Source organism: Nelusetta ayraudi, unplaced genomic scaffold, assembly GCF_046127955.1.
Source record: "Nelusetta ayraudi isolate G7.1 ecotype Tasmania unplaced genomic scaffold, CSIRO-AGI_Nayr_v1 ptg000056l, whole genome shotgun sequence".
In the NCBI taxonomy this organism is placed as follows: domain Eukaryota; kingdom Metazoa; phylum Chordata; class Actinopteri; order Tetraodontiformes; family Monacanthidae; genus Nelusetta; species Nelusetta ayraudi.
In genome coordinates this window covers 2230349-2250679 of record NW_027466106.1, presented here as the reverse complement: position 1 = coordinate 2250679, position 20331 = coordinate 2230349, and the positions used below count along the sequence as shown (strand labels likewise).

Genomic DNA, 20331 nt, shown 5'->3' with positions numbered 1-20331 from the left:
TAGAAAAAAATAAAAAAAAATAAAAATACAGAAAACGTAACAAAACTGTAGGGTACAACTTTAAGTGATTGAGTCTCCAGGTTACTTTTGCCATACATAAACTAATACCGCGAACGCTCGTGTCTCTGTGTTTAGTTTTTGTTGGCCATTAGAAGCCAGTTCATTGAAAACAAAGCAGAGGAAAGCGGAAAACGACCATACATAAGCGAGCCTTTAAATTCTACAGCGGCCCCTGTGTTTAGAAGATATATTGCACGCTGTTGCATCCCGACGAAAGCCAAGCATCGACGTTTGTTGTAACTCGCCTTCATTGCAGTAGGGGGCGCTGTGATCAGGGCTCTCGGCACTGTTGTAGCTTACGCTTGGCGGTTAGCGGGTGGCTAGGAGCGGGACCCTTGAAAACAAACCGTCGGCTCTGCTTCTGTCCCCGAGATATCGCTGCTAAGTTTCATTTGCCATTTCTTTCGTTCATCTTTCACGTCGGAATGAGTCTTCGGTGATATTCAATCAATGTGCTTTGACTATGCCGGGGATCTTATACTGTTTCCCAAGTAAACTAGTGTAAAAGTGTCTTGAACTCGTCTCTTGTTTACATCGCGAGTAGATTTTTTTTTTCTTCCCTTTTTTTTTGTCATGCGTTACACGTGACCGGCACAAAAAAAAAAAAACAACAACAACAACAACAGTCGAGAATGCTCCACAAGAAGCATCAAGCGAAGCCGAGGGCCGCCAACATCTCCAGCTCCCTGGACCTGGAGTCGGAGGACGTGAGCCTGGAGACAACGCTCCCCACCACCGAGGACGTCTCGTCATCCGACGAGCAGCGGGACGGCAAGCAGAAGGTCACCCAGCAGCAGATTCAGAGGAAGGAGCTGCTGCATAGCCTCCAGCTGCACAGAATCGAGCTCTCTCAGAAAAGCCTCATCATAGACAACATGAAGTTGGACCACCTGTCGAGGGTAAGGAGTGTAATAACACAGAAATGTGGTTTTCTTTTTCTTGTGACAGGTCAGGCGTGACTCATGACTAATTTTTTTTTGTTCGTTTGGTGTGTGTGTCAGACTGAGGAGCTGGAGGAGAAGCTCAATGATGCTGTCCATCAGAAACGGCTGTTGACCCTGAACCTGGACACCCAAATGAAAGTAGTGCAAGAAGAGAACAGGTGAGGTGATTCGGTTAATTCTTCTCTGATTTATGTGTTAAATTTCATATTGTTAACCTGTAAAAGCCAAAGCTGAAAATCTTTGAGAATAGCTCTGAGCTCTGCAGACTTTTGTATGTGTTTTTTTTTAAAACCTTCTCCCCATTTTAACCCACAGTTATTTAATTCAATACCCCTATTACACAGAATAGACAAACATGTCTTAGAAATGATGATTATCTGTCAAACATGAATGCTATGGTCTTCACCAGGAAGCAGCAGGCGCTGTTTAAACAAGAGATGGAGGCCATCCAGCTCAGGCAGAAGCAGCTCGAGGAGACCAACCGACAGCTGCGCGAGAAGGGCGGAGAGCTGCGGAAGTCTCTCCGCGACCTGGAGATCACCCACGACAGATACCTGGAGCTCCGCGACCTCCCCATGGAAGACCTCTCCATCCAGGAATACGTAGCTGTACGTACCCGCTCTCCTTGGAACCCGCTGATGCCGCCACGCTAGTAGTGACCAGCGGGGTGAGATTCTAAACGCGCCGCTGTGTCTCCAGATGCGTTTCTACGAAGCGGTGACGCCGCTGCAGACTCAGCTGGCTGAGCTGAGAGCCAGGAAGGACACGCTGAGCGAGGAGCTGGACTTGCACAGGAACCAGACCAAGGCTTTGATGGAGGTGAAGCATGTTTTTGAAGTTGTCTCGCTGCCATATTGTAAACTGCAGAGTTAATAGTAATTACATCACAAATGTCAAATTTATAAAAAAAAATAAAAAAAAATGAGGCCAGTGTTCCTGACAGATTCAGACGTCATTGCTTTGGTCAAGCACTGAGTTGCAATAAATCCACAGAGCTATGAGGAGGAGCGGCGGCTGCGCTCTGACCTGGAGCAGAGGAGCCAAAGACTGACTCTCGAACTGGCTGACACCAAACAGCTGATCCAAGATGGAGACTATCGCCGAGACAACTACCCAAGTCTCAAACGGTGGGTCTGTGTGTCTGCGACACCTGATTTGTGTCCTTTTCTGAGAACTCGGATCCATGCTGAGGTTTTTAACAGATAGTTTTTCTTCGCCGCGGCCACACGAGTGCTTCCTCTCAGTGGCACCTGGACCTATAGTGTGGTTATATGTAGTTGGTTATACATATAGTGTGGTTTAGACCTGCTTGACATCTCAAGTCTGCTAGCATTACTCTGTTACCATATGTAACTATACACGAAACAGTTTATTTGATCTGATTTAAGCATGCAAACTTACCATTGTCAGGAGAACAATGTGCAAAAAAATGCAATTCCTAGGATTCTTCGGTGTTGTCTGTTTAGACGTAATAGGACAGAAAAATAGTCTTCAAATTATTATTATTATCCAGAGGTCTTTGATCATTTGGAAATGCTGTGACAGAGTTATTTTTCTTGTCACGAAGTCGCTGCAGTCAAAGCAGTTCATGCCAGCTTTTGCCTTCAACTTTTAATTTTTGCGAAAATGTGGTCGGATGTGTGTTAACCAGAAAGCGTCATGATTCACAGAGAGCGTGACCAGTTTGAGGCAGAGCTGAAGGACTTGACAAGAAGATTTGAGACTCTGGACTTGAATCACGCTGCACTGACCAGAGAAAGGAACACGCTCAGCAAAGAGGTTCTCACAACTTCCACGAGTCTAGAAGCTTCGGCGCTTGCAGGCGCTCCACAGCGGTTGTCTACAAGTGTTCTCTTCTCATCCTCTAGGTGGCAACGTTGCAGCAGTCGGTAACTCTCCTGCAGAAGGACAAGGATTACCTTCACCGTCAGAACATGGAGCTGACTGTCCGCTGTGAGCATAAAGAGGACCGACTGGAGCGGCTGCAGGTCCGGACAGTTGCGCTCTTCCAAACTTCCAAAGATGACAAACAGTCTGGAAGAACAAACTCACAATTATCTGCTTATCTGTTTTTTTTTTTTTTTTTTTTTTCAATCTTTGATCAGGTTCAATTAGATGACACCAAGAAAGCCAGAGAGGATGCCTATGAAAAATATGTGGCATCCAGGTCAGACAGCCATTTATTTCCTTTCCTTTTAAAGTAATTGCTTGTTGGGTCCAATTTCTCTCTGTTTCAGCCGCGTTTTGTTCATTTTTCACATGCAGAGACCACTACAAGTCAGAGTACGAGGCCAAGCTGAGAGAAGAGCTGGAAAACATCCGGCTTAAAACCGGCCAAGAGATCGACAACCTGCAGCGAACGTCCAGGGAGATGTACGAGCGGGAGAACAGGTGCCTGGTCCTCGTCCGTGCCACCGCAACGTGTTTCTGCCACACAGCCCTCAGTGCATTTTGTTCAGGAGGTTCGATCATTTCTTTAATATTCTAAACCAGGAACCTGCGGGAGGCCAGAGACGGCGCAGTGCTGGAGAAGGACAGAGCCGTGGCTGCCGAGAGAGACTCTCAGTCCAGATACGACCAGCTGCTGGAACAGTGAGTGAGACTTCTGCGGTCGTGGCGGGATACGAAAAGGTTCCACATCGCGGAAAAATTAGTCATATTCTGTCGGGAAAACTCCCAAACTCAAAGTCCTTCTGTTTGTTTTTGCTTTTTTTTTGCTCGCTCCACTTTTTAGTTCAGTTTTGTTTGGTTTCATTTTGGATCCCCGAACGCCAGCTGATCTTCCTGGAGTCCAAAAAAAATTAAAAAGTACATATACTTAAATGTTACATCACATAATACATTACACCTTGCATATATAAATATACACAAATAAAATAAAAGCAATAAGAAACAATCACACTCCACCCATCACATTACATTAGCAATATTACTATAGTTGCAATTATCACACATTCTAGCCTCTTTGAGTTGTAAATTCCACAGTTTATCACAATCTGTTCATATTAAGTAATAAACAACATGCATGCATGTCTGTACCCAACAGGAACCTTTTTAGTAGGTTTTTAAAACTTTCTTGAAACGTGCTGAAACATGTATTGATACAATACAATACAATGTATTTTACTAATTACGCCCTGCGTGATGTCATCGAGGGCACCGAAACTTCTTCGCCCTCTGAACAATAAGCAGACCTGTCTAAGACGACTCGGCTGGCTTATAGTGACAGATTCTTTTTAGCGGGCAACAGATTTTTCTTTTTCTCAGCGCGCTTGTTTGTCTCGCATTTTGCTCCACTGCATCCCACTGCTTGCACAGCCTGTGTCAGCGCCAGGTGTAAATCAGAGAAAGTGAGGGAGCTGAACCCCGAGGCCAACACTGAATCTCACACCAGTCGGTGCACATTTTTTCGTCATCCAGGTTAACTGAGTCGCGTTTCGCAATTTTAATTGCTCGTCTGTGCGATGCAAATGAGAGGCCGACTGTGTGACCGTGCTCCGCTGCGCCTCCAAGAGGGCGGTGGAGGAGGGAGGGGGCGTTTTCTGAAGGTGCAAACATGCGTTGGTTGAAGTGGAAGCAGCCGCGAGAGGGACTTTCTGTGGCCGGGGTCACGCAGCGAGGTCAAAGTTCAGCCTGGAGCATTTTAGTGGCGACCGGTGTCACTGGCTCTGCCACCTGCCTCCAGGGAGTGAAATAGTTTTAGCGCCGCTCTAATGATGGGACAGTGTGTGTGTGTGGAGGAGCTGGAGGAGGACGTCTCTCTAAAACTGGTTCTGACTGGCTTTTCTTTTGAAAGTCCCTTTCGTCCCTTTGAAGTTTATGACTGAGTCATTTGCCTGAACCCACCACACCCCACCCCCACCCCCTTCTTTTTTCCCCCAATTCGGCATAACGTGATCATACCGTAGTGTTGCTTTCCAGTCACTCTCAGTCACTCTCAGTCCTTCGCTACCTCGGAGCGGCGATCGACCCTCGCTGTGCAACCTCCAAACGTTCCTCCGGGTCACGGAGCAGTCGCTGCATTTCAGATCTTGCAAGGAAATTGCAACAGATGGAGCATGAAAGACGCGCACGCGGACACGCGGACGCACACATTTATCTCTGGATTTTTACGAGGACCTCCATTGACCTCCATTCATTTTTCTAACATTCACCTTATTGACTTCAGCCCTGCCTTTAAAAAGTAATGAGACCTTTAAACAAACCGCTGTTATTTATTCTTTTCTTGAAGTGTTTGAAAATGTTTTTAAGTCTCGCTGCTCAACAATCTGTTTTTGTCCTGTGCGGTCGGGCCGAGGTGCCAAAACAAATGTCTTTGGAGGAGGGGGGGGGAGAAAAAGAAAATGTGTGCCACCAAAATGTTTTCCTCTAATACCCCCTTGAGTACTTGTTAAAATTGTCTATTTTAAGCCGTCATTTTTACGATACTGTATCCTCCGAAAAGGCCACCACGGGCACAGACAGCAGCAGTGTCCCTGTCCTGGGTTACTACTGCATGCTTCACATTTCTCTAGATCCAAACCACCAGCTGTTGGCCTTTCCACACACACACACACACACGCGCGCGCGCGCGCGCGCGCTTTACTTTCCCTTCCCTTGCGCTCCCTCGCCGCTTGTGATCACATTCCCTCTCTGTGTCGTATCGCAAGCCAGCAACGACAGATGCTCGCCACAAGCCCTTAACCCCTAACCCCCGCGCACGCCCCTATTTTGGGGGGCGAAGAATGAAGCGGATGAGCTTTAAAAGCCGTCGCTGGACGTGACGACTCGGATCTCCGGGCGATTTATCCAGCACGTTGCTATTTCCGAATCGAGGGGGGGTTCTATTGGGTCTTTCAACAGAACCATTGCATCGTAAACCGTCGTGGCGGGCTCGTTGACGTGACATACCGTCTTCTCACTTTTCAGATCGAGCTGACTGAACGATGTTTTGAACTCGGTGACTAACGCCTCGCGATGTTCCTCGAGTAGGTGTGGTGATAGCTTCTAGGGTTAAGCTAGCGCTAGCTTCGTCTTCTTTGCTCGATTTGCCTTTTTTGCAGCCAATTCGGAGACAGTAACACTTGTTCAGACGAAGCAAAAATGAATATAAATATGAAGGGGACAAAAAGGGTTGTTTGTTTTGGCGTGAAAGTCGGAGGGCTAAATTTTTTAAAAGTGAAAGTTTACGGGAGCAATCGCAAAACTCGTCTCTCTCTCTCTCTCTCTCTCTCTCTCTCTCTCTCTCTCTCTCTCTCTCTCTCTCTCTCTCTCTCTCTCTTTTACTTTTGAAAATAAATGTATAAATAACAAAAAAAAAAAAGTGTAATAGTGAAGTGGTCGAAGACCGCCGACGGTGGTCACCCACACATCTCAGGGGGGAGGTCTTGTGCCCCCGTTGTTTACTACGTTACAGGGGCCAATAATAAAAAGAAGGTATGAAATGTCGAAGCAAGTGTGCATGTCTGTCACTGCGAGCCCACTGGTCGGGCCCACGCTCCACGGATGATGAAATCCTATCGGGTCAGCTGTAATCGAGAGTTATTAATATTATCCAACCAGACCTCCATGGTTTAATAGAATGTGCGCACTTGTGTCCAAGTGTGTTTTTAATACCACACAAGGGAAAAAAGAAGAGCGGGTATGGAAACATTTTTTTTTTCTTCTGTACTTCAACTGATGTGTTTAATCTTTTTTTTTTTTTTTTTTTTTTTAACATTCAAATGTAATAATGAGCACAATTTCCAAGATGACAACGTCTGGTCTTGTCTGGGTGTTGTATGATAATTGACTAAAGGGATAATAGCTCCCTTAATAACATTGTGCTATAATTATATAATACGCCTCGATCAGCGGATTTAGCCGCCGCCGCTGCCTTTGAAACGTTATTTGAAAATATATTTTTGTTGGTGCTGTTGGCGCGGGAATATCCGAAGGCAGCACTGCCTGTGTTCTGCATCCTTGCTCGCGCAAACACAGACAGACACACACGCAGACAGACACAAGTACGGGTGGATTAAAAAGTCATCTGACAACAACAGTCGAAGAGGCACATTCCGTCCTCCCACTTCATACTTTTAGCCAATTAATTAGAAACTCGTCCAACTGTAATTATAAAAGATGAACAAGGTCACACGGTGCCATGTCTCAGTTGTTGTGTTTTGTCTTCCTGTCAACATTTGAATGATTTGAAAGAACCACGTTGATGAATTTGTGTGGTACCTGCGTGCACGTTCGAACCCAACCTGTGGAGACGGATGCACGTAATCTGTTTCTATGAAAACAAAGGGTTTTCCTGTTTTGTGTCTACCCTCCCAACCACCCGTCAGCGTAGCGCCGCATGCGCACGTGTCTTGACGTCGCGATGTCGTCTCTCCGTCTGCGCGCAGGTTCCGTCAGCTGCAGCTGGGCACCGACAGCCGGGCGGCGGAACTGTCCAGCCAGGCCAAGCTGCACGCGTTCGAGGCCGAGCGCGCGCAGCTACTCAAGGAGGAGACGGCGAAGGCCCTGGCGCAGTGCCAGATGGAGTGTGAGAAACAGCAGAAGAAGCTGGAGGTACGACAAAAGAGACCCGACGCCAAAGGAACAAATTGAGTGAGGAGAGGAGAGAGAGAAAGAATGTCCTCTTCTTCCCACACGTCACATGCTTCGTGCAAAGTCACAATGGGCTCTAAAACAAGGCAGAAAAATGACTCTTCAATTTTAAAAAAAATTAGAATGAGAAAAAGTGCAGAGTAAATACCGCCTCTATCGACATGGTTGAACCTGGATGAATCAGTTTTATTGAAAAAAAGATTGTGGTTTGTAGAGCCTAAAGCATAACAAGGAAGAACAAAAAACCCGATGGCCTGGCTAATAGCGCACGGAGGTTTGAGGTCATGCACGCAGTAAATGTTGTCAGCGGCGTCTGTAATTACAGTGGTGGAGAATTTTTTTTTTTTGTACACCTTGTGCATTTACGATGCACTACTGTACTGCGCAGTTTATTTGAGTGCCGTCACCAACATTCAGTCCCTTGCAACACATACAGCGTACGAGAGAACAATTATTTTTGCCTTATTAACAATACAGCAACAAAATAATTTCCATTTGTTTGTGTGAGTCTGATGCATCCAAACACCCTTTGAACCACAAAGAAACAATTCTCTGGCAAATATTTAATGACAATAGTATTGAGTAAAATATTAATTGTGTCCTTTAACTTTTTTAGTGAGAATTAGTGAGATTCCAGAGACTCTTTTGTCGAATTCCTCCTCAAAGCATCGCTTTTTTTTTTTTATTCAGCTGAGGCCACGTGTTTCTTCAACGTACTGCAAAACGTTCTGCAAACAATCGGTTGTTTTTCATTCTCACCATCTTGATCAAGGCAGTTCCTAGTTTGTTTGTTTTATTTCCAGATCCATCATGCGCGGCTGCTCTGCTGCAGCGCCAGACAAGAGGTTTCATGAGATCTGAAAATGGATAAATGGTTGCAGTTAAAGGGGGAAAAAAATGTTTGCAGATTCTCTAATCCTTAACTGGCAAAGGTCACGCTGTAAAATGAAATTAAAATAATTGCATCAACTCCTTAAAAAATCCCCTTCTGTTCCTCATTGAGATTTCTTTTGAAGGCTTCACATAGACTGATGATTGACCGATGATTAACACACTTCACTTGCTTTTCTTTTCCGTGTTTGCCTCGCTTTGTCTTTGAAAGGAAACACCTTTAATAAATGCAGTTGAAGCGTTCCAATGAAGGTCATACTTATTGGATTGCTGTATTGTGACCGTCGTGCCGATTTACAAGAGATTGTGGCGCACTGGCACAGCATGTGACACAGGTTCTCGGAGTGACATCCCAACTATTTCCTCAATGCCGAGGAACACTTGGCATGAGCTAAAAATAGGCCGAAAGTGTTTAACCTGCTAAAACATCACAGATCATCAGACCACATTGCATTTGAACTTGTTTAATTAAGTTTACATGGTTTTATTTACAATCATAATGACATCAACTCTGAAAGAGAAATAGTGGCCGACAATTTTTGAATTAAGTGGAAATTAAGTTTTAATATTTGTATGCTACGGGACTTTAACGGTAATAGAAAACGCGACTTCTTTTATTTATTATTATTATTTTTTTTACAATTTATGATCACCACAGAAAATAGCGCACTTGCCCTCCATCTCTCCCTGACCATCTCTTCCCCTTCTTTTCTCTCCCGGTCTGTCCTCGGCGACTCAGCTCCTGACCCACGAGTTCTACAGACTGCAGGCGTCATCAGAGAAGCAGATAGCTGAGCTGCAGGCTCAGAATGCCGAGCAGACATCCCGACTGGAGACGTATGAGAAGCTCGAGCAGGAGTTGGACCAGGTCACCGTGCAGGCTGCCCAGAGTAAGAGCGCCGACTGGACCCGACCGGCCGCGGCAGCCGTCACATTATTCACGTTGCTGGAACGTCAAAAATAGCCGACATAGCGGCGTGGCTTCTCGCACTCACTGTGTTGCACATATCAACTTGTTTTTTTTGTTTTTTTTTTTTTTTAAATCAGAAAAAGCTTTAAAACCCATGAGGTTGAAATGCACAGGATATTAAAAGTGGGACAAAAAAGAACCCAAACTGTGAAGTTTTTATCTCCACTCTAATGTGTTTCTCCATTTGCCAGTTGAGGACGAAGACGAGGCAGAGAGAGTTCTCTTCTCGTACGGCTACGGCGCCAACGTCCCCACCACGGCCAAGCGACGGCTCAAGCAGAGGTACAGCGGACAGTGGACGCTCAGCAATATCATGACATGATGTTGAAAAAAAAAACAACACAATAATCTGCACGATAGGCTCGTATAACACAGGTATTAGAGGCGCAAATGTAAAAATGAAAAAAATCTATCAGTACATTTCATAGCATTTCACCCTTCAACAAGGGGGTCACTTTGTCTGAATAGGCAAGTGTTGTATTTATAGAGATATTTTGTTTGCAACCGTTTTATTTTTCCACTTCTAAAACTTGCAAAATGCCTCCGTGTGTGCACCACAAATTGTTTACCACACCGCAAACCGTAAGGAAAGATGCGTTTTTATAGCATTGTTTAGGATTTAACACAATTTATAGTTAGTATTTCCTGATATGTCCCGCGTTACTTCTCTGCCTTTTTCTCAACCGGTCACAGTAGCTGCGTCCAGCGAGATTTTACAAGAATTACCTTTACGTTTGCTCCCAAGAATGGTTGTTATATTTTTATCTTTGATTACTTGACACCATAGGTCACGTCCCGTGATGTGTAGATGCAGAAAAAGTGTTTCCATGACACTTTTGCGATAAACCTCTATCTTGATATGTCTGAAAAACCCCCTCGTGAGAGCTTAAAAACCCTTTTAGCAATATTTAAGAGGTTTTTCGAAGTTGAGGCGTTTCCGCTGCCATTTTTTATTGCAAGATTTAGGTTTCACGCAATTCTAGGGTTGATGGAAACGCAGCTAATGTTGTTCTCCAGTCAGTTGCAGACGTAACATGTCTGCTCTCTGTCATATTTTCCTTCATATTCATGCATTGGTGTCTAACCATCCCAGCCACGTGCAAAACTCCTCAGCCGCATCATCTCTTCTCATGAATCACAAAGAAAGAGAAAGAGAAAGAGATGGAATGTTTGATACGGGCAGCATCGGAGCTCGCGTTCAGTCTGGGTTCTGTTTCTGTTTGAAAAGAAAAAAAACAAACAGACAAACATTTTCAGCACAAAGCGCGAGTGTCGGGTAAACAGCGGCGAGCGGCGGCGGCGGCTGCTGCAGGTGTCAAACCACTTGTTGTCCTTCATGTTTTGGAATTTCCTCAGTGTGTGTGTGTGTGTGTGTGTGTGTGTGTGTGTGTGTGTGTGTGTGTGTGTGTGTGTGTGTGTGTGTGTGTGTGTGTGTGTGTGTGTGTGTGTTTCTGCCACTGCAGCGTCCAGCTGGCCCGCAGGCTCCTGCAGCTCGAGAGGCAGAACACGTCGCTGCGCAGGGAGCTGGACACACACAAGCAGCAGTCGGGACAGATATCCCAAGAGGTAAACACACACACACACACACTCGTGTGCATGTGCATGTGCGTACCTGTCCCTGGAGGGGACACCCATTAATGGGATTAACTTTAATTTAATGCAATTTTGAAAGAGCGTACAGTCGGCAAGCCGGCACCTGAACGGCGCCGTTGTTTTCCCACCGTCGATGACATCACCCGCTCGTTTGTCAAGCGGTTTGAAACTGCCACTCCACGACTCCGGTCGCTCCGTCCCCGTCCTTCACCTCGACTCACCTGAAAACCCTGCTCGCCTCCTTTCACTTTGAAAAGTGCTGGGTTGTGTTCTTAGACGAACCCTCCACAATCTGCTGGTGGTGTGAGACAATTCAGTTCAATATGATATATAACACAATAAGTGCTGGTGTTGCTGATGTTCTCGTTCTTCTTATCGTTCAATTTCATAATGTTTCAGAGCATCAGTTTGCACACGATGAAGCCGGTTGGATGCTGTTATTCTACCTAATTATTAAAGATAGACAGACAGACAGACAGACAGACAGACAGACAGACAGATAGATAGATGTACCTTATTGATCCCAAATTGGGAAACTACACTGTTGCAGCACTTAAAAAAACAGTACAAATAATAAACTATACAGTAGTTATAAGAACACTCAAATCGATACATGCTCTTGTGCAGAGGCAGGGATAAGCAAGGTTTTCTAAACCATTACTGCATTGTTTGCCATTGAGTCCATGAAAGAAATGTCCAGACTGCTGTGAATCTGCCACACAGCGGGGAAGAGTTCTAGAGGGTGAAGGATTTAAAATGTCTCATCCATTCCAAGTAAAAAGGAGGAGGTTTTTTTCTCCCACCCTCTCTCTCTCTCTCTCTCTTCTCTCTCTCTCTCTCTCTCTCTCTCTCTCTCTCTCTCTCTCTCTCTCTCTCACTCGCTCTTGTCTTTCTTCCTGTTTCGCCTGAGCACGCTCGAGTGCGCGTGAGCAATCGAATGAGTCACGTCGGTAGTTGGGTTGCTGGTTTACAACAGTCCCTTTAAATACCCGTTTGACGGGGATTGTTAATACTTTATTAATGCTTTAAAAGCCCGTTGTTAACCCCCTCTGCCGCGGACGGACGGACGTGCGTGCGTTTAAGAAAAAACAAAAAAAAAACGAATGTTGGGATCGGAGGCCTCCCACGCGAGGCCTTCGACGATCCCGGAGTTCTAGTGTGACACCAAACCGAGTCGAGATTAATTAATCTCCCCCTTTTTTTTTTGTAAAAACTGCCACCAGAGGTGAAGAAGTGGGATCCGGGTCAGCGACTCGCGGGCCGCCGCAGCCGCCGCCACCGCCGCTGTCGACCCGGTGGGAAGCGTGACAGGCCGGGTTCCCCGCCGAACTCGTCAGCGCTCTTCTTTGGCTCGCCGCGTGCGGCGGGTGCGGCCGTCGCAGGCCGCGCGTTTGTGTCTGCCAGACGCTCTCAAAAAAAAAAAATAAGCAAGCAAAACATAACAAAACACCTTGCGAGCTTTTCAAACCCATGAGAACGGCGGCTGGCGTGCGAGCCCCGGCCGCTCGTCACCCTCCTCTGGTTGCGCAACGGCCCCCGCGAGATCGAGTGTGAATAAGCCGCCTATTCACCTGTCAGCTCTGACTGACTGGCATTTTTTTCATGCAGGGAATACCTGGATATTATGCCGCGGCGTCGCTGAAAAAGCAAGGGTGTTAACCGCACCGCCGCCCACGCAGACGGGTCCTGACTAACCAACCATTGTCCTCGCGCCGCTCTCCACCCAGCGCCACTCACTCACTCACTCACTCACTCACTCACTCACTCACTCACTGCTGGCTGACTGGCTGGACGGTCGTAAAAAAAAACAAAAAAAAAAAAAACACCCTGTTTAATGAGTAACACCCGAACTTTATCCATTATTCCCAAAGATTAAGCCGTAATGCCGAGTTGAGCGGTATCGTGTGAGGCCCGAGTGCTTGCACACTCTTGTAGCGGCGCTCGTCAGCGGCCCCACAAAAAGGCGCTTCTCTGCCGCTACATGTACGCGTTTGGAAGAGCGAGCGAGCTTTTCACGGCATTCCTGTTTAATGGCTTCGTCTTTAATTAAAGCGCACTACTGCCATTGATAAAAAGACGTCTGCGTGTCGGAAACGCCTCCATAAAACACAACGCACATTTATCTTTTTTTTTTCCCTAACATTTAGGCGGCTGCCTTGAGACAAGAAATGAGAAATTGTTTCTGGGCGTCGGCAAAGATTGTCAGTATTTAGTCCTTTTTATTATTTTTGTTGTTAACACACCCGCGACGGTTGACCCTCCTCGAAAAAAAGAGGTTTCGGGTCACGCTATGCATTTTTTGTTATATTGCATTGACAGTGCGATTGCTTTTTACACAGACAAGACACACGCTCAGAACTGGACATTTCTTTTTTTTTTTTTTATTATTGTTTTTACATTTTTCACTTACAGTGGGCATTAGAATGCAGTGTTTGAATGAGGAAGACAACAGAATGAGAAAGACAGGTGTATATGAAAGAGTGAAAAGAAAGAATGACGTTCTGACATAGAATATGAGCAATACAAAGGAATTGCATGGCTCACCGAGACATTTGACAATGGAAAACAAAAGGAGCCTTGCAGAATCAACCCTTCAAATCATCCATTTATAGTTTACCAATATATCCAACCCACGTGGCCCAACTTTAATCAAAGTGACTTTCTGCAGATGCAGGGAGAAGGTAATCTTTTGTCATTTCCTATGCTTATCCACTCCAGTATTGGAGCTGGGTCAGGGTGCAACCAATGCCTTGTAAGAGCCTTTTTCCCCAGCGGTTATCAAGATACCAAATAGATCTTCATGAATAAATAAATAAATAAAAAAAATAATGTGTAAAGCTGCATGGGTAGATTGGTGTTAATTAAATGGACACTACCAGCGAAAAGTTTGGACACCCTATGAATTTCATGTCTTTTCTTTGACATTGCAGTTCCTCACTGAAGGCATCAAAACTACGTGTGAACACACATGGAAGCATGTAGGAAACGATGAAAGTGTGAATGAACTCAAATACGTTCTATATTTAAAGTCTTCAAATTAGCCACCTTTTGTAAAAAGCATATTTAACGTGTTTTTCTTTGCTGCATAATTACATATATCTTGCTCATGCGTTTCATGTCTTCAGTATCTGTCTGCAGTGTAGCGAATTGTAAAGATACAAAAATGAAAATTGCATGAGAAGGTGTGTCTAAACTTTTGACCGGTCGCGTATGTCTTGATATTTTAATAGAACTGGATGTTTCAAATGAGATAATGTCCCACATTAAAAGATTTCTCACAATCGTATTTGTGAGATTGTGCAAACATTTCCACTTCTGCAACATCGGGTGACGAGCGTGCAAGTGGCAGTCGTTTCACCCTTGGTGGCCGTCCAAATTTCGAGTTTCGCTCGACGCACATAGATTAAGGTTTTGCGCGGGTGCCAGCCGTTGCTTAATTTATTGCCCTTTTCCGTGTGCGTGTTTGCGTGTGTGTGCATCGTTCCTCAGCTGCTGGCAGCCAACCGACTGCTGGATCAAACGCAGCAGCCCCACAGCTACCTGGTGGAGGCGGTGAGACAGAGGGACGCCCAGATCGGCGCCATGAAGCAGCGCGTGGCCTCGCTGGAGGACGACGTCGGGTACGTCTCTCACGTTGGCAGGCGCCTGTGACGAGGAGGGGGGGGGAAAGAAAAGTCAGGTGTCCTCACCGTTTGCGTTGGATTAGTGTGTTCAGTAACATTGTGTGTCGTTTAATTGAGTCATGGTGGCAGCAAGCCAAACCTCCCGCCCCTGAGGCGGTTGTCCTTTTACGCTGATCCGTCTTTGTGTCTGTCTGTCCGCCTCGCTCTTTAATGAACCTGCACGTGTGCACAAGTTCAATTTTTTTTTGCTTTGTTTTGCCCCATAATGTTTATTTAACATTGGACAAAAATTATTAGCGAGCGCCGCTAAAAAAAACACCCAAAAAGGCATACTTTTTCAAACGAATGCCAACATGTTAATTTCACTAATGTAATTAAATTCTTATTGAATGAAAAAAAAAGAAAAATAAGGAGCCCCAGACGACGCAGCCGAGTGTCTGAATTACTTCATTTGTCAGCCGCTGCCTGACGCAAAAAACAAAAACAAAAAAACTGCTGCCATTAAAAAGTTGAGCCGCTGTTGAAAAAAAAAAAAAAAAAAAAAAAGTCTGCAACATGTTGTTGCTGGACCCGGCAGAAACCGCAGGGACCAAACCACAATGTTTCAAAACTGCGAACGTTAACACCCAACGCAACTCGACACGTAAGCTGCGATGTCACAGTTGAATCCTCCACCGGTTGAAACAGACGCTGCGCTGCAACAGGCCCACGCAGCAAATCATCATTAAATTGAGTGATTCCCATCAGCGGGGGCCGGTGCTAACCGGAACCCCTCGGCCCTCTCTCCACCACCACTATATTTTATGCCGAGAAATATGCAAAGTGACAGAGTGCAGGTCTTCTCTTGCTGCTCACTTCCACCGAGCGCTCACCTCGGGCGAGCGCCACGCCACTTAGAAAAATAAAGAGTTTCAAACCCCTCCGACCTGACAGAAATGTAAAGGTTCCCCAGTGGTGTTGAGAGATTATCGCCTCTCGGTGCCAACACTGTGTCACATTTGCTCTGTGATAATTTTCTCAACCCTCAAGACTTCAAGGCCCATCAGTTAGAATCTATTTTTCCCACTTTAACACCCAGTGGCAAAACTAGGGATGAGGATTAGGGCCACAGGAAGAGAAATAAAAATATTACAGGAAGGAGGTTTTTATTTTCTAAGTTTTCAATTCGAGTTGTAAGTAGAAATTTCACGAATAAAGTCGACGCAAATAAAGTGGAAATTGGCGAGTAGACTGGATGGATTCACCCAGTTACCCAAAGATAAAAGTAACTTGCTGAAAACAGGTGTATCCCACAAGGTTCACCCACAGTCATCAGGACACTGGGGAAAACGGAAGGACTCCACTAGACTTGCGTGCAGAGCCTTTCCACTTTATTCTCCACATTTTAACTGACTTCACGTTGACATTAATTGCTAAATTTTTATTTTATTCACAAAATTTTGTCTTTCTCACGTTGCTGTATTATCGAAATTTCAACTTTAACCTCGAAATTTCCACGTTATTCTGGAATTAGAAACTTGAAAAAATAAATCTTTCTTAATTTTTTTCTCTTCTTGTGTCCCTAATCCTCTTCTGTACAAAGCGGCCAAACACCAGTTTCCAGATTTGCAAGATACAAGACTCTCTGATTGCATTTTCAAAAGCTCAGGGAAAAGTCTCAGACAGCACTGTAGACTATTTAAAACAAACACAACAAAAAAGCGGCACTCGTAGCTTTTCATGATGTTTGAGAAATTAACAACATGTTTTCACCTATTGTGCGGTGGTTGATGGTTTCTCTTGCGGGGCTTTCCCTGCCTCTGCAGGGGGATTACTGTCAACGACTGCACAGGAGTCTGACGTTTGATGGTCTGTTGACATTTTGCAAAAGTTAAAATCTACCTCGTATGACATTTTTTCCACGGGTGCTAAGAACTAAAACCACGAAAAAAAAAAAAGAAAAGGTTTTCCCAATGACCCATTATAATTATTAGTGTTATGATTGTTATTGTTTATTATTGTTATACTCATTGTGCAACTGTTTTGAAATCTAATTGCAGCTCTCTCAGGAAAGAGCGCGCAGCTTTGCAGCAGGTGAAAAACAACATGGCAGCAGATCTGGAGCGACTCCTCGGCCACCAGGAGGTACAGCGCCGCCTTACGGGATAAATTCAGGGAGGGGAGATGTTTTATGTCCAAAGATAAAGAAATAACTTGTGACAAACCAGTGATAAAAGTGCGTACAAAAGCTTGAAACTGAACACGCAAATGTTTTCGTATATTTGGCTTTTTTTCTTTTTTTTTTTTTTTTTTTTGTTAAATGTTTCCACTCGATAGAAATTGTCACGGTCTAATTTTAAAAGAGCGAAGCACGCAGCTCTATTTAAAACAAACTGAGTCACATCAGAGGAGTTCTTACTCCGTTTTGCAGCACATTCTCCACTATGTGCGCATGTGTGTGTGTGTGTGTGTGTGTTTGTCTGTGTGTGTGCGTGCGTGTGCGTGCCCGGTCTAGCCGTTTGCTGTATGAAGTATGTGCCCTGTCATACACAGCTGTTCTCAGCCCGACTGTTTGGGATGCCATCAGTGTGTGTGTGTGTGTGTGTGTGTGTGTGTGTGTGTGTGTGTGTGTGTGTGTGTGTGTGTGTGTGTGTGTGAATTTGTGCATGCACTCGTTCGCGCAAGAGGCATACCAGGGCTCACGTCCTCAGGAGTGAGAAATAGACCTGCGAAATGGCCAGGAGTCCTCCCCTCTGCCCTGCTGCCGCTCTCGCCGCACACCCTCGGGCTCGTTGAGCTGATGGCGAGTTGTCCCGCAGCGGTGGCAGGGGAGGGGGGGGGGGGGCATCTTCCTGTGTCTCGTGACGGGCATCTCATCAGAAAGATACATGTAGGGGAGCGGGACAAAAAAGAAAAATGAAAAAAAACTTACCAGTATTTATTGAAAGGAATCGTTTTTAGACAGCAGCCGTTTTGTGATGCAGTGAAGAATAGAGTAGAATAGAATGGAATCTTTACCGTCCACCAGGGTGGAAAATTGTCTTTGGCTCACCAACACAACAAGAAAGACAAGGAGAGACACATTAAAGGTCCTTACGCATCGAGAGCGAATTTGCCAGGCGAAATAATTCGCTATTTCTTTCAAAACCTCCTAAAGTCAATGCAACCTTCCACACCGGCAGTGAATTTCCATGGAGCGAAAAATGCGGCTGGTATTTTTTATCGCTCTTGTGTCAAACTATGCGGAGGTCGAGAAGGCAAACGGCTGGACCTCTGACCAATCAAAATGATGTCAGCACGTCGACAGCGTCACATCAAAACCTTTGGTCATTTGTTCACTTCCTCTGCGAACGTGGAGCCAGTTGACGAAGCAGAATAATTTCAAAGTAAAATACAGTGAAAACAGAAGGTGCGGCAGTTTATGTCCGTAGGTCGGTCACCTTCTTGAATGCTAACAGCTAATGCAAATTAATTTTCATAAAGGAGCAGTTGTTTAGTCTAGAGGGGTCCCAATTCCATTTATTATATCCCTCTAGGCTTTCATTTCTTCCTCTCATCACATCCCGTCATGTCTTCTGTGATCCTCCAGGAGTTGGCGGCGATGAAGCAGGTCCTGATCAGCATGCTGGCCAAACAAGGTGACACTTCTTTGGGCGTAGAGAAAACTGGCGCGGGGAGCACCGGTGCTGGACAAGCGCAGGTTAAACGCGTCGGCCGAAGCGTAGAGGAGGAGTCGCCGAAGCAACCCAAGCCCACCGTGTTTGTGAGTGTCTGATCGCGGCGACTGAATCTGAATCTCAGGGACTTTTTGATGGAGAGAGGAGGGGTGGTGGTGGCTAACAGGACGTGATGAAACTTAGCTGTGAACCTTATGAGCCACTTGTTGGCGTCCAAGTCATCGTCTTAACTTCTCCTCTTTGTCTCTTTTATTTACAGACCAAAAAGAAGCCCCCGTTTGGCACCAAGAGCTGAAACAAATCCAAATGAAATGTGTTTTACCGCCAGTCACTCAGGGCCTCATCAAGTTTTAGCCTTTTTGTTTCTACTTAAGAAAAATGTAATTTAAAGTTGTAAATCCTGTGTTGTTTCTTTCTTGATTTGTTTGTATTTTTTTTTAAAGAAAATACTTTCAAAAAAGGCTCTTTTTTTAAAAAAAAATACAGGCATAGAACTTTGAACCTCAAGTGCGTGAAGAGTTTTGTTTTCATCTCTTGCGTTCATATTGTTCTGTGTGCTGGTCCAAGACCAAAGGCATCACCTTTCACTGGGTATTTTTCAAAGCTAACTGGCTGAACCAAAAATTCCTCTGCCTTGGCAGTGGCATGTTTTATTGGGTCTGTTTATCATTATTCCCACATCTTTTTCCCAGGTTTACTGATAGCAGATTGCCGTGGACAAACACCACTGCAGGAAACGTGGACACGAGTTGAATCTTTAAACGTTAGTGAGCAGGCTGATGTCAGAATCAGAATGCCCTTTATTGTCATCATACAATGATGTATAACGAAATTGAAAAGCTCCCCCCCCTTCGGTGCAGTCAAACAATTTAAAAGAGAGAAAAAAAGTGCAAAGATTCTTCACACACAAGGAACCTCCAAGGTTAAAAAAAAAGAAATAAATAATAATTAAAGTGCCAAAAAGTTACTAGTAAGAGGTAAACCATTGTCCACATGTATATTGCTCATTTATCTCATCTGAGCGTTCAGGATGGTTACAGCTCTCGGGAAGAAGCTGTTTTTCAGTCTGTTCGTTGCTGGTTCTTTTCTATCATGAGTCAACTGACTAACGGAGCACACTGAACTCATTACTTTAGAAAGGAAAACCGAAAAGTACAACTTACTGGTGTCGTGTGTGTTGTGTGTGAAACACATTTTCGGGCTTCTATAGTTTGACGCGCTTGTTGAGCAAGTAACTGTGTATGTAAACTGTTTCAGTATCGTCTCTTTTTACTGTGTAAACAGTGTACGTGTGACAGGGCCTCACAATCCCTTATGGTTATATAATAGAAGGCAGTCCTGCCTGTCACATTTTGTTCATCTAGGTGCAGGTGCACCTGTGGGATCATCAATCAGGAACATCAAACTTTTGAAATTAGCTCATTTGGAAGAAAACTGAGCCGAGCGCCTACATTGCCAACACAAATACCACTGCGAGGGGTAACGGCCCATAATTATCACAAATTATTGTAAAAGCTTTTACATCTATTGGGTGCATATTTGCAAACAGTTTTGAAGTTGTTGACTCATCTGTACATGTCAAAAGGTGTTGTGTGTTTAATATAATGGGCTCTTCGTAGTGCCTAATTAGTCCAATCTACATGTTTCGTGAGAGAGATGCAACGCCTTGAGGAAGTGAGCACAGGTGTGCTGAGGACATGCAACACCAACACAGAATGCCTTCTGTTTAAAATGAAACCACCAACTTCATTAGAGTAAAGCAAAGGTGCTACTCACCATTATCACACAGATGCACCTAGTTAAAGTTTTTTCTAGATAGAAGAGCTTATTTGTACCACACTATATAAACCACTTAGGATTTAAAAAGAAAAAAACAACGTGTTTCCAGTCAGTCATTAAATTCTTGAGAAATATGACTGATATTTTTTAGTTTCATTTTTGCTTTAGATAGCTGCTTTGTGTCTCCAAATAAGTGGGACATCCAACAATTTTTTTAAGATGCTCCACAAGAGTCAGGGCGT

The 20331-nt window shown here is 44.8% G+C and overlaps 1 protein-coding gene across 1 annotated transcript; it reads left to right on the top strand.

Annotated features, from left to right (window-relative positions):
- The first annotated feature begins 65 nt into the window (after positions 1-65).
- Positions 66-18811, top strand: pibf1 (progesterone immunomodulatory binding factor 1). The gene is made up of 18 exons (XM_076038331.1): positions 66-959; positions 1062-1162; positions 1414-1612; positions 1704-1823; positions 1998-2131; positions 2675-2783; positions 2873-2992; positions 3110-3171; positions 3270-3395; positions 3498-3596; positions 7373-7538; positions 9208-9358; positions 9630-9720; positions 10902-11004; positions 14521-14651; positions 16694-16778; positions 18223-18396; positions 18570-18811. Exons 1-18 carry the CDS (start codon positions 693-695, stop codon positions 18603-18605), a joined length of 2274 nt encoding a protein of 757 aa, XP_075894446.1. The 5' UTR covers positions 66-692; the 3' UTR covers positions 18606-18811.
- Positions 18812-20331: the final 1520 nt, after the last annotated feature.

Bases quoted from the DNA above. Each gene is read 5' to 3' on its own strand.
- pibf1 (XM_076038331.1), top strand. From the start codon at position 693: ATGCTCCACAAGAAGCATCAAGCGAAGCCGAGGGCCGCCAACATCTCC. The intron at 3,396-3,497 runs GTGCCTGGTCCT...ATTCTAAACCAG, and splicing joins ATGTACGAGCGGGAGAACAG to GAACCTGCGGGAGGCCAGAG. The intron at 16,779-18,222 runs GTACAGCGCCGC...GTGATCCTCCAG, and splicing joins GACTCCTCGGCCACCAGGAG to GAGTTGGCGGCGATGAAGCA.